This window comes from Neoarius graeffei, chromosome 14, assembly GCF_027579695.1.
Source record: "Neoarius graeffei isolate fNeoGra1 chromosome 14, fNeoGra1.pri, whole genome shotgun sequence".
NCBI lineage: Eukaryota > Metazoa > Chordata > Actinopteri > Siluriformes > Ariidae > Neoarius > Neoarius graeffei.
Genome location: NC_083582.1, coordinates 51,853,597 through 51,868,209, shown reverse-complemented (window position 1 = coordinate 51,868,209; position 14,613 = coordinate 51,853,597). Strand labels below are relative to the sequence as shown.

Here is a 14,613-nt window from a genome sequence, read left to right as displayed (position 1 = left end):
TCTCGTATTGATTTTATTGTAACTTTTCACATGAAATAAAAGGAGAAAAAAAATTAAGATGCAAGCAAGCGTTTAGGCGGAAAGTGTCTTACACTCCCTGAGACACTTGTATGGCTGTTCTGTTTGTGTGTGTGTGTGTGTGTGTGTGTGTGTGTGTGTGTGTGTGTGTGTGTGTGTGTGTGTGTGTTTTGAACAGTGGGCACATTTTATAAACACCCACGCTAAGCATCTTTTACAAACTGGTACAACATAAAACTGCATTAAGCAGAAACACACACATAATGCTCAGAAATGTTCCTGTGAAATAGAGAGAAAAAGCACTGGTTCAGTTTCCAAGCAATATACACTTGGATTCAAATGTCAGATAAATATAATGTCATACATAATAATAATAATAAGAAGAAGAAGAAGTAGAGGAAGGAGAAGATGAATGTGTGTATAATATTTAAAAAATACTAAATAAAGTAAATACTATACTAAAATAAGATATAATGTTAAAGAAAATATACTGTATGTATATAAATTATTCAGTCCAGATAACCATCATAATTTCCTGAATTTATAACAAAACAAAAACCTGGCTGACAAAGAAAAAAAAGTAACAGTGCAGAATTGTAATAAATAGCAATTACACTTAAAGTACCTGCAAGATGTGTATAACTGGAAGAGTGTTGTGCTGCAAATAACCAGATTTAAGAAACAGTTAGTCACCCCAGAATCCTTTTTGCCGTTTTGAACTGTTGAAAATAATAGCTACCTTTCATTTGAAACTCCATTGTCAAGACACCTCCATGTGGATCTGGTTCAGATTTGACACTCCTTGATGAACATGGAGACTTAGCAGGGAAGTAAAAAGAAATCATTTAGGGTTGCAATATCTGTTTCATATTTTCATGCATGTGCTGTTTCACACTCACCGGCACACAATGGAGCTTTTCACCATCACACACTTGAACCTCACAGTGAAGCCAGACAGTGGACACTTTCTCTAGTTTCTGAAACCGGAATGAGTTGAACTTGAACATTGAGCGGCTGTCTTTGGCGTTCTCAAATATGGTCACAGTGTTATCTGCTGAACAGCTGCACTCCAGGAACACAAAATACTTGAATTAAACAAACAGCAAACTGACGGGGAAAATGTGTAATCAATATCAGCTCAGTTTTCCTGCCATTTTTGATTATTCTGACTACAAAACACTAAGCAGGTGAAATAGAGCTTTACCTGTTGAGAATTAAGCTCCATCTCTTCTTGTCTGTTGAATATGGAGTAGGTGTTGCCCAGCAATTTGTTATGACCACCTTAAACCTGTGAAAGTAGATTGAAGCATTTGTGTGATATAGCTATGCGTAGAGCTAATAATTGTATGTATTGTATTATAAATAAATAAATGCCATGATCGCATACCTGTTACTCAGTCCTTTCGCTTCAATGCCGATAAAGACCTCCGAGCCTATTTCTGATGTGTCAATCACATATGGAGCATCTTTAGCATACAGGAACTTAGAGTTCTACAGACCATTCAGAGAAATTTAAACTTACATTTACATTCATTTCGTCTTCATATTTCATCTAGTCTACTCTTTTGATCATTTATAGTTTAGTGTAAGTCATTAAAGCACTACTGTAGCGCTAGGTCACGTAAACAATCAAAAGTCGAAAATACATTATGTGACATTTCATGATATTCCCCAGAGCTGGCATTATTAACAACTGCAAATATATTCTTCAACAGTATTTCTCTAATTGGAGACTTTCAGACACCTACATGCAAGCAAGGTTGCAGTACTCACTGTGAACACGTTCATAGACAATTGAGATTTAAAAGAACCTAAACTCCCATTGTTGACATAAACCGTTGCCACTCTGGAAGAAGCAAATGATTTAGTAAAAAGGCTGCAAGTCCTTGGGTCAGAATGAATTCTTATATCTACTGCTACAGAAAGGAAAGTCAATGTAATAGGGTCTACCTTTGACTGAAGACTGCATTGTTAACCAAGTAAGCCGCCCTGTATGTGCAGCTAAAGGTGTAGTTCACCGGCTGGTTCCGCACTGTGAGTGACGAATCGTTGGAGACTATCGAGTTGTAGAAAATGTACTTTGGGTCTTTGCCTCCAACATACTGATCAGAACAGAGATATGGTTTGTCACATTTCAATGAAACCACATGATTTTTGGTCATTTATCCAGCCAGATTTAAACCACAGGTTACAGTTAGGGCTGATGTAACATTGCACTTCATCTGTGCAGGTGTACATTTACATGCAGTGCAACTAATCAGCTTTTTTTTTTTAGCTGAGAGCTATTCATGAAGTTATTGTAGAACGACTGGTAAGTTTCACCTCAGACAAGGTAGCACAGTACGAGAGATTCTTGGGTGTGAGATCAGGAATGGTAAAGCGGTAGAAGCCAGGAGTATTGACACCCGTGTAGCACACACCACCTAAAGACAGCTGTCCTATTTCCCATCCATAAGGGCACTCGGGCACATTTGCAATGATGGCATTTGGGAAGCAGGAAATCATGACATAATCTTAAAAAAAAAAAAAAACAGCGACAATGTATGTCAAATTGCAGCACAGTTGTAGTTCTATTAAAATGGCTGACTTTGATAGAAATATTTTTGATGGTTTGATAACTACCAGCTTTTTGTGGAGCACAAGCCCATGATACAGGGAGGAGAAAAAGAAGTGCAGCGACTAAAGCCATTTCATACACTGCAAGGAGAAAGGTATTAGGACAACATGAGCTCGTTCTTAATGTTTCGTTCCGATCTCAATTAGAGCTATATCACAACACAATACATAAAAAATAAAATAAAATCAAGAGTACAATACCAGTGCTGGGTCATAGAGAAAAGTCGTGCTCGGGTTCTATAACATTGTGAAGATCTCAAGCAGTCTTAATCAGTGCTTTCAGAGCACAGGGTGCAGGTGGAAATCACCTGTGCTGCCACAGGGGCTGTTTTATATTCCTACAGGCAGGCATTAATCTCACTTCATTCTGCTGTCTGCCAGTCTGCTAAGAGCATTTGGTGATAGCATTGTGAATCACGACACAAAAGCTTTCTGTGCTTGCCAGACATTGACTTTTAAATTAACAGCCTCTCAAGGGACGACCATTTTCTCTTTATCCAACATATCTTTTCTTTTGTACAACCTTTTGTACGACCTACACAATACATGATAGTTCTGATTAAACACAGCCATTTAAATCTAAGCCGGGCATTGAACATCATTTGAAAAAATCATTGCTGACTTCTAACCTTTAAGGTCTGGCGTCGACTGGCAGATCTAAGGAGTGATGGGCATCAGTGGGGTTGCAGTGGGATACCTTACACACTCACACTACGTTACATAATGGCTTTCAGACAGATGGAGGAACAGGTGCATTACTCCACTCTTAGCAATTATCCCAAGCAGACCACCTTCTCCAATGTTGCGTAAAGGAATTTAAGTGATACAGAGTCATCACTGTCACTCTTATTCAGCTTTAGATAAAAAGGATGAGGGTAATTACTGAAAGCTTTACAGAGCTCTATTATCATCGGCTTCAGACTTTATCTCAAAGAAAGGAGATGGACGAAGCAGCGTCAAGCTAAACAGACATGTCATGACAATGCCATGTTGTTCAGAGATAGATAAGGTTAGATTAAGAGAGTTGCGTTAATATTAAATAGTTGAAATAGTGTTTCCATAGGAGGTGACCCTTATGAAACCTATTGCAACTTAATTTAATCAAAATTGTAAAATATCCTTAAACTAAATTTAAAAATTTCCCAAACATGTTTCAGTGTAAAGACTAAACTTTTTTCTGTCATGTTTGCAAACCGGATTCAGCTCATTTATAAATCAAAAGGTATCTGTTCTCTCTCCCCCCCCCCCCCCCCCCCCCCCCCAGCATTTTTTTTTTAGATTCAACATTAGGAAAATATGCAGATTAGATTCAGTTCAGTGGCATGATTACAGTCTGGGATCACGTTTCAGACTCAGAAGAAGGCACTCTAAAAGAAGCTCTTTTTATCCTCAAACTGTACTTCTCTTTTGTATTTAAGGACAGAACTTATCCTCAGGCGACCTTTCATTATTAATAAGGAAATAACAAACAATAAACAGAGCAAACAATACAGGTCACCTGACTCATATGGATAAGTTGGAGTTCATGGAAAATTATTTATGCATAACAGCACTGATTAGGCATATTTTATATATACATACAGTCATAGAAAATCAAGAGCATATCGTGTGTGATTATAAACACGATGTAAACAAACAATGCAGCCTGTTGTACTTCTGCAATAAATGTAAATATGATATTAATCATATAATTATAATAATTGCAAATATGACTTTGCATCACCCACAGTCTTCTATTGAATAAACATGAGAAACCCCAGACCCATGGTGCAGGGGTAAGAGGATAGTTTTGTGCACATAGGGCATGTCCAGATATCCTCCAAGCATTAGCATGAGAATGGAGAGAACTGCTGTGGCTGATACAGATCAGATCGACTCTAAAGCCGATCTCTAGAGTTTTAGATCGACTCTAAAACTCTAAAGACTCTAGCTCAGGGACAGCTAATGTTACAGTACACATCAAAACTATGTGCCTTCCAGGTGTTCAGACTACCAGAAAGTTTCCAAAATGTTATGTAATCCCAGCACCTGGGATGGTTAGTTGTGATTAATCTGAGTAAAATGCAGCATGTATCTGAATGAATAAAATAATTGGATTTTTAAAAAAATATATATATTATGTAGAATAACTTGTAAAAGCCCACAAATCCTTGGTTGTATCTCGCAAAGGTACATTCCCCCCCAACAATGCACAATGCCCCTTGCTGGGCTCTGTATACGTATATCATAGTATAGAAATAAGATTAATAGAATGTGTAACATGAATTTGTGCTGATGCAGACAGTTGATAAGTAAAAGCATCTACTGAATTTGGGCTTGTCATGCCAAACATGGGTGCAGATCCTGGGGGGGACATGACCCCCCCCAATTTCTGAAAAACATGAATTGTCCCTCTCAATAAAAATCTCATCTCATCTCATTATCTCTAGCCGCTTTATCCTGTCCTACAGGGTCGCAGGCAAGCTGGAGCCTATCCCAGCTGACTACGGGCGAAAGGCGGGGTACACCCTGGACAAGTCGCCAGGTCATCACAGGGCTGACACATAGACACAGACAACCATTCACACTCACATTCACACCTACGGTCATTTTAGAGTCACCAGTTAACCTAACCTGCATGTCTTTGGACTGTGGTGGAAACCGGAGCACCCGGAGGAAACCCACGCAGACACGGGGAGAACATGCAAACTCCGCACAGAAAGGCCCTCGCCGGCCACGGGGCTCGAACCCAGACCTTCTTGCTGTGAGGCGACAGCGCTAACTACTACACCACCGTGCCGCCATCTGAAATGTATTTAATTAATTTAATTATTAAATGAATTAATTTAAGTTAATAAATAATTTTTTATTGTGCATGGCATTTTCCCAGCTCACAAAAACAATATCATGCGGATGAGATGTGATCAGTTTGATGTGCTGAGGGTTGCTTTTCTTTGTTTTGGGACCAAATATCCTACCTCTTGGAGCCAAACACTATGGCCCCATGGAAACGGCTGAACGTGAGGAGCTTGAACTAATTAGCATAACTATAGAACTGTATCACACCAAGATAGCGACGCGTAGAAAACATCGTGACTCTGCTTCAACCTTGGAGGTTTTTAAGTCGCAGGTATGTAATTTGTGGTTGACATTTGCGAATAGATCCGTGAAACAAAAGATGAATACATCTTTTCTCTGTTACTGCTTTTGTGTTATTGTTTCTTTCTCTGTAAGATCAAAACATTAGATGTATAACTCCATATTTAGACTCACCAATCCAAGACAAACGCGGAAAATTCTTTGTTAGACTTCATGCCTTTTTCATCCTTCATTCGATTCCAGCAGTCGATCTGTCCCTTCACGAAAATTCTTGCGGACAACCTTATGGGGTCCATCACTTTTCTGGCACGCTTTCTAGCTGAGTCGCTTTCATATTTTCCTTTTCTTTTCCTTTTAGCTGACCGGAGAGTGGAGTCCACCATGTTTGTCCATACCAACTTGTTTTGGTCAGCAGTCACATGATATTGTTGCTCTCTTACTTCAGCAATCTCCGGAATTGTAAAATGCAGGAAGCATTTTATCTTAGCAAAACATTCAGACATAGGATACACGGTGTGTGCAGCAGCACAGCTCCTCAATTTCAACTCAAATCAACTTCAAATCAATGCGACACATCTCGAAATTCTAAGAGCAATAGAAAAAGAACATATTTGCCTAGAATTCAACTTTGCTGTCAGCACCTTTAATACAATATACCAAATACCCTAACTGTAAGTGAAATATAGCAGCCATGCTATGTATCAAAATAAACTACTATATTTTTTATTTTAAAAATAATTTAAAAAAATACTTTTACAAAGGGGCGGCATGGTGGTGAAGTGGTTAGCGCTGTTGCCTCACAGCAAGAAGGTCTGGGTTCGAGCCCCGTGGCCGGCGAGGGCCTTTCTGTGTGGAGTTTGCATGTTCTCCCCGTGTCCGTGTTCTGTATTTGAAATATCCATCCATCCATTATCTATAGCCACTTATCCTGTTCTACAGGGTCGCAGGCAAGCTGGAGCCTATCCCAGCTGACTATGGGCGAGAGGTGGGGTACACCCTGGACAAGTCACTAGGTCATCACAGGGCTGACACATAGAGATAACCAACCATTCACATTCACACCTACGGTCAATTTAGAGCCACCAATTAGCCTAACCTGCATGTCTTTGGACTGTGGGGGAAACCAGAGCACGCGGACACGGGGAGAACATGCAAACTCCACACAGAAAAGCTCCCATCAGCCACTGGGCTCAAACCCAGAACCTTCTTGCTGTGAGGCGACAGTGCTAACCACTACACCACCGTGCCGCCTCCCACTAAACAGCTACTTCAATTAGGGTACAGTCATTTAGTAATCAATTATTTAGTTACCATCTATACATTATCTATGCCACTTATCCATCAGGGTGATGAGGGAAGCTGGAGCCAAACCCAGCTGATTTCGGGAGAGAGGCTGGATTCACCCTGGGCAAGTCGCCAATCTATCACAATCACAGAGATGAATAACCATTCACATTCACACCTATGGGCAATTTCGAGTAGCCAGTTGACCTAATTCCCATGTCTTTGGAATGTGGGAGGAAACCGGAGCACCTGGAGAAAACCCACACAGGCACAGGAAGAAGACTCAAACTCCACGCAGAAAGGCCGGCCACAGAGTTTGAACCTGGAACCTTTTTGCTTTGATGCAACAGTGCTAACCACAGCACCACTAGTTATCAACCATTAGAAATGTATTTGGGATTTGAAAACAACCATTTTAGCACATAGTCAACAATTATTAAATGATCAATATGTTTTGTGTTAAACATAACCAGAACATCCACGCTAGGCTACTTGCACTAGGCTACTGCGAGTTGGCCTAGTGGTTAGCGTGTGCGCTTCTCGATCGTGAGTTCTACTCGTGGTTGGGTCATACCAAAGACCATCATAAAAATGGTACCTACTGTCGTCTGGCAAGGCACGCTGCAATACAGATGTGAGCGGGGGGTCAAACGCTCATACTTACCAGAGGGCCAGCCCCCCTCTGTAACCCTAGCTATGTAATAGGTGAGAGGACGAGGGCTACAGAAATGGAGATCGGCACTGCCCGATGCGTCATATGGTGTGCGAAGGACTTTAGACTTTAGATAACCATTACATAATCAAATGACATATCAGCACAATGTTGACATATGTGCACTTAGTATTTTACACCATCTCATGGCATTATAAAATAATGTTGTAAAACAACTCTGAAACGCTTTATTACTTTTTTCTCGTGCACAACTGATGAAAACTTAATATAGGCTGTTCTTAACCTTATGCTGGATCAGTTTTCATGCTGATCTCAACAAACCTGGGGAAATTACTGTGTAGGCACCATTCATAAGCTGCATGCATCATTTTGCATTTTTATGACCTCACCAAGTAGACAAAAATACAAAACACTAAAGCATTTTGATGCAAATATGAAGACATTTTCATCAGCCTTATCAAATACAAATGACTAAAATCTATTCTGTATTTGAAATATCCAGGATCGCCGGCAAGCTGGAGCCTATCCCAGCTGACTATGGGCGAGAAGTGGGGTACACCCTGGGCAAGTTGCCAGGTTATCGCGGGGCTGACACATAGACACAGACAACCATTCACACTAATGGTCGATTTAGAGCCACCAATTAACCTAACCTGCATATCTTTGTACTGTGGGGGAAACCGGAGCACCTGGACGAAACCCACGCAGACATGAGGAGAACATGCAAACTCCACACAGAAAGGCCCTCACCGGCCGTGAACCTAGAACCTTCTTGCTGTGACGCGACAGTGCTAACCACTACACGGCCGTGCTGCCCCTGTATCATAAAGGCGGCATCGTGGTGTAGTAGTTAGCGCTGTCACCTCACAGCAAGGAGGTCCTGGTTTGAGCCCAGCGGCCGATGGGGCCTTTCTGTGTGGAGTTTGCATGTTGTCTGTGTGAGTTTCGTCCGTTTCCACCACCAGTCCAAAGGCATGCAGGTTAGGTTAATTGGTGGCTCTAAATTGACCGTAGGTGTGAATGTGAATGGTTGTCTATGTGTGAACCCTGCAATAACCTGGTGACTTGTCCAGGGTGTATCCTGCCTCTCAGGCTCCAGCTTGCCTGCAGACCAGGATAAGCGACTACAGATAATTAATTAATGGATGGATGGATGGATGGGTGACACAGTGGTGTAGTAGTTAGCGCTGTCGCCTCACAGCAAGGAGGTCCTGGTTTGAGCCCAGCGGCCGATGGGGCCTTTCTGTGTGGAGTTTGCATGTTGTCTGTGTGGGTTTCGCCCGCTTCCACCACAGTCCAAAGGCATGCAGGTTAGGTTAATTGGTGGCTCTAAATTGACCGTAGGTGTGAATGTGAATGGTTGTCTGTGTCTATGTGTGAACCCTGCAATAACCTGGTGACTTGTCCAGGGTGTATCCTGCCTCTCAGGCTCCAGCTTGCCTGCAGACCAGGATAAGCGACTACAGATAATTAATTAATGGATGGATGACACGGTGGTGTAGTGGTTAGCGCTGTCGCCTCACAGCAAGAAGGTCCGGGTTCGAGCCCAGCGGCCGGCGAGGGCCTTTCTGTGTGGAGTTTGCATGTTCTCCCCGTGTCCGTGTGGGTTTCCCCCGGGTGCTCCGGTTTCCCCCACAGTCCAAAGACATGCAGGTTAGGTTAACTGGTGACTCTAAATTGACCGTAGGTGTGAATGGTTGTCTGTGTCAGCCCTGTGATGACCTGGTGACTTGTCCAGGGTGAGATGAGAGTGTCGTGATTTAATGTGGCGCCCTCTTGTGGCTAATTTGAATTGAGTGATGTAAATTGATAAAATGGCGCCCTCTTGTGGCTGGTTTAAACATTGGCGACACGAGGTGCTAAACGGACACACGGTAACGGTGAGAGAGAGAGGGAGAGCTGAACTGTAGCACCGGTGTGGTGTTCAAGGACAACGGGCTCACAGCCAACACAGGACTGCTTTAATAAAATATGTCTGCTACAACATAGACGTTTTCACGGTAAGATACACCGCGGTGGTTTTTTTGTTTTTATTTTAAGTCGCGTTCCTCTTTTTCACGGTCGCTTGTCAGTGCTGGGGTTAGCATGCTAACGCCGTTAGCCTGCGTGAGCAGCTCATGTGAGGTGAGGCTGGTTCTGCTCTCACACTGCCAGTCCAGTCCTGGCTCATCACTATATAAAGCAGTGTGTGATTCACACACTTATCCGGTCGCTTAAACACGACTACGGATCACTATTAGCTGGCGAGGGCTAGCTGATGTTAGCTATGGCTAATGGACTTCATCATATAACTGATCACTTCACTTCAGATGGGACTTCAGTCATTCCAATAGTGATCGAAGTTCCGGTTCTTTTTAGTGAGTCGGTTCATTTGACTCACTTTAATTAGAACCGACTCTTTTGATTCCTGAACAACAAAAATACTCTTTAATTAAAGTTTACAATATTATAAACACCTACCCATCACCTTTAAAGCCCTTAGTAATATTACAAAAGAAAGCTGTAAGAATTATAACTTTTTTTTTCCTTCATTTACTGAACACACTTCTCATATTTCTAAAAGGCTGAACATTCTCAAATTTTGTCATCTAGTCTTGCAATCAGGGTACAAAGTTTGTGTCACAGGGGTCCAAAATTCAAACTGGTTCTGATCTCATCTCATTATCTGTAGCCGCTTTATCCTGTTCTACAGGGTCGCAGGCAAGCTGGAGCCTATCCCAGCTGACTACGGGCGAAAGGCGGGGTACACCCTGGACAAGTCGCCAGGTCATCACAGGGCTGACACATAGACACAGACAACCATTCACACTCACATTCACACCTACGGTCAATTTAGAGTCACCAGTTAACCTAACCTGCATGTCTTTGGACTGTGGGGGAAACCGGAGCACCCGGAGGAAACCCACGCGGACACGGGGCGAACATGCAAACTCCGCACAGAAAGGCCCTCGCCGGCCACGGGCTCGAACCCAGACCTTCTTGCTGTGAGGCGACAGCGCTAACCACTACACCACCGTGCCGCCCCAAACTGGTTGTTGTACCAGTTTTTAAGTGAAGGACAAGTTAAAGAACAGATTTCAGGTCATTTTTTTGATGGTAGTTTTGTGTAATCTGCTATAAGATGGGAGAAACAAATGAAGTGATTCTCGGAGAGGACTTTTTTTTTGACAATTCAGAATCCACTACTTCCATAGTGCTTTTAAATATAAGGCTGTAAGCTTTGTGTTAGTTGTCTCTAATATTTATGTCCCAATATCTTGGCCACATTTTAGGATGAAAATAATCATTTTAGATATGTTATTTTATATTGAAAAATTAGCTGTCTCGGAGAGGACTTTTTTTTGACACAATTGCATACTAATTTGATCAAAATAGTTTGAAAACTTACTGGCATTCAACATTAAAACTTAACTATGTTTCCAATGATATGGAACCAAATATGTGTTTTATGGTATAAAGAATGATTTAAGTGCATCCCTTTTGGAGCTACCTGTGGTCAAAAAAGCACTTTTTCTAAATGACACGAGTAATTTTGCTAAATATGACGTATATCGCCATACATTCACCAAAAATAACGTTATCACCACATTTTTTTTTTTTTTTGCATGGTAAATAGAGCTATCACAGGGCTACAATAAACAACCAAGTTTATTTAGTCAAGCCTTTTGATATTGAAGATAATAAGTGTTAAATGTGATTTTTAGCTTGCGTACCCTGATTGTAAAACAACCCATATTGTAATTCTATATTTATGCATAAATTCAACACAAATGTTTTGCCGGGCGGCACGGTGGTGTCGTGGTTAGCGCTGTCGCCTCACAGCAAGAAGGTCCTGGGTTCGAGCCCCGTGGCCGGCGAGGGCCTTTCTGTGCGGAGTTTGCATGTTCTCCCCGTGTCCGCGTGGGTTTCCTCCGGGTGCTCCGGTTTCCCCCACAGTCCAAAGACATGCAGGTTAGGTTAACTGGTGACTCTAAATTGACCGTAGGTGTGAATGTGAGTGTGAATGGTTGTCTGTGTCTATGTGTCAGCCCTGTGATGACCTGGCGACTTGTCCAGGGTGTACCCCACCTTTCGCCCGTAGTCAGCTGGGATAGGCTCCAGCTTGCCTGCGACCCTGTAGAACAGGATAAAGCGGCTACAGATAATGAGATGAGATGTTTTGCCTTCTTTTTTTTGATAATTTTTTCTTAAGTGTCAGAACAAGGCACAAATACAGTACCAGGCTGGCCTCAAGGTCAAGTTATTCTCTGCCTCCAGCTCGTACTAATTTTGGTAAATTTAATATTCGATTTAAAGGAGCAGCATTAATGAATCATTTAAGTCTTTCAGTCTCGGTAAATTCAAATCTTCTATCAAAGCCAATTTTTTAAATTCATATTAGTCTCTTCCAAATTTTTGTTTAATTTTGTTTAGGTTTTTATGTTTTTGCATATTCATTTTCATTTCTCATTGACAAAAAAGGGAAAAAAAAAACAATGTTTGATTGTATTTGTGCCTCGTCTGACTTTTTTTCAATTAATCATAAAAAGATTTGCTGCCTAGCTCGATTAGCTTTTCAGTTATTTCTAGGCAGCATCATACTATTTGTCTGTTTTATGTTTTTGTTATTTGTAAATTTTAGTGTTTAGTATAAAAAAATAAAGCTATCTCCCCTTATTCTGATCAGTGATTTGATTTGTTCTTCTTTGTTTAATGAAACTTACCTGAGCCTACGTTCTAATTCGCATCCATCCATTATCTATACCGCTTATCTTTCCTGGATCCAATCCCAGCTGAGAGGTAGGTTACACCCTGGGCAGGTCGACTATCACCGGGATAACACCGAGACAAACAACCATTAGTACTCATGAAGCACCTGGAGGAAACCCATACAGAAAGGCTTCAGTCGGCCATGTGGTTCGAACCCAGAACCTTCTTGCTCTAAGGTGATGGGGCTAACCACAGCACCACCATGCTGCACAAAGTAACAATGCATTGTCTTCTTCTTGTGGCTGCTCCTGATTAAGGATCGCCACGGCGTATCTTTCGTCTCCATTGCTCCCTGTCTTCCACATCCTTCTCTACCACTTTCATGTCTTCTCTCACCACATCCATCCTCCTCTTTGGCCTTCATCGTTTTCGTGTGCCTGGCAGCTCCATCCTCAACATTCTCCTTCCCACATGCTCTGCATCTCTTCTCAGGATGTGTCCATACCATCTCAGTCTCATCTCTCTTAGCTTCATTCCCAAGCTCTCCACATGTGCTGTCCCTCTGATGTGCTCGTTCCTTATCCTGTCCAACCTTGTTACTCCCATCCTCAACTCCGCCACCTCCAACTTTGCCTCCTGTCTCTTCGTTAAGGGTCCGGTCTCCAATCCATACATCCCAGCTGGTCTCACTACTGTCTTATACATCTTATCTTTCACTTTTGCTGGGACTTTCCGATCACAAATGACTCCCGAAATCCTTCTCCAACTGCTCCACCCTGCCTGCACTCTCTTTCTCACCTTACTATCGCAGCCCCCATTTTCCTGCACAGTTGACCCCAGGTACTTGAATTCACAATGCATTGTATAAACTGTATTTCAGGGTGGCATGGTGGCCCACTGGGGCCTTTCTGTGTGGGTAATCCAAAGACATACAGATTAGTTCAATTATCTACTCTAAATTGCTGTCAGGTTAATTTCAGGAACTAATTTACCCATAGGGTGGCACGGTGGCGTAGTGGTTAGTAATGTCGCCTAACAGCAAGGTTCTGGGTTCGAACCTCACGACCCACTGGGGTCTTTTGGTCTGGAGTTTGCATGTTCTCCCCGTGTCTGCATGGGTTTCCTCCAGGTGCTCTGGCTACTCTAAATTGTCCATCGGTGTGAATGTGTGTGTGAATGGTTGAGAGGAGAAAACCTCTATAATAATCCAGTAGAAGGCAATAGGAAACCACTGCTGTAATCCTTCCCTTGAAACTTTGATGGCTGAAACTGTAAGAGTGACCTCGTCACTGTAGTGATATGCCAGAGAGAGAGAGAGAGAGAGAGAGAATTTACCCATGACCAGTAATATACCTATAATTTAAGTCAGTGAACCTGTAACTTGAGCCAGTTTTATCAACCAAACAGTATATTGGTTGGGACCCTACTGACACTGTCTCCAGAGATCCAGTGTGTCTCTTATGTTGCTTGTGGAAAACCTAGTTAAAGTTGCTGTTCGCATACACACACTCAGGTCATTAATCACGCTGTTCTTTCAGTATTCTTTACTGCAGGATCTGATACTTGGCCAAAATCCATTGCTTTTTTTTTTTCGGTCCCTTTTTCACATCTCATCAGTGTGCCGGTCAGCTATTGGTGGCAGGACACAGCTCAGACAGTGTAGAGTTCGTTGAACTCGGGTTCTTGTGGTGTGATGTGACTAAGTGCGGTTCTCTTCCTCGTTTTCTCTCTCGCCTGATTCAGCCTTCACGCTCTTTCACTCCGAGTTGTTATTCAGACTTGGAAAAGATCTTCCTCTAACACCTACTTTAACTCTAATGGAGTACGCAGTTGTCTGGATTTAATTACTTTACAGCGGTCAAGGAGCTGTTAGCTGCACTGGTAACGTTTTTAATTACAGACTGAAGTCTCTTTTGAGAATTCTCCCATCAGCAATAATGTGTAAGTATTTATTACTGTTAATTTAATTATTTATATGTTTAATAGCGTTTTAAAAAAAGAAACTGCCTTTTTGTGTGTGTGTGTGTAAGTTCTGTACCGTGTAATAAAGATCAGATCAGTCCCTTCCTCAGCTAGTAATATTCATGTTGCAAATAAACGTCTCAGGACTGTTTTCTCACACTGGAAACGTGTGCGCTGTCTGTGTGACCTGAGGAAACCTTGTGACGTGATAGCTGCCTACTGTTATGAGTAGGTTCCATTAGCAGGGGCTTTGAGCAAAGTGTTTTGAAAGTAAGAACTGACATTTCTTTGGT

The 14,613-nt window shown here is 42.0% G+C and overlaps 2 protein-coding genes across 4 annotated transcripts in view; one reads left to right on the top strand and one right to left on the bottom strand.

Moving 5' to 3' along the window:
- Positions 1 to 232: 232 nt before the first annotated feature.
- Positions 233 to 14,481, bottom strand: tectb (tectorin beta). Its single transcript, XM_060939949.1, has 11 exons — positions 14,397 to 14,481; positions 2,641 to 2,715; positions 2,341 to 2,531; positions 1,969 to 2,120; positions 1,792 to 1,864; positions 1,406 to 1,509; positions 1,223 to 1,306; positions 918 to 1,080; positions 758 to 836; positions 644 to 676; positions 233 to 297 (listed from the first exon to the last, which is right to left on the bottom strand). The coding sequence occupies exons 2-11, from the start codon at positions 2,705 to 2,707 to the stop codon at positions 233 to 235; spliced, it is 1,011 nt and encodes a 336-aa protein (XP_060795932.1). The 5' UTR covers positions 2,708 to 2,715; positions 14,397 to 14,481.
- gpam (glycerol-3-phosphate acyltransferase, mitochondrial) overlaps positions 9,525 to 14,613 on the top strand; it is a 50,536-nt gene continuing 45,447 nt past the window's right edge. For 2 of the 3 annotated variants that reach the window (XM_060939945.1, XM_060939948.1), the window contains exon 1: positions 9,525 to 9,669. The gene's annotated coding sequence lies outside the window, so the exon portion shown is untranslated. Of the gene's footprint in view, positions 9,670 to 14,046; positions 14,300 to 14,613 lie in introns of those variants that run through there. The other variant, XM_060939947.1, reaches the window with a different exon arrangement.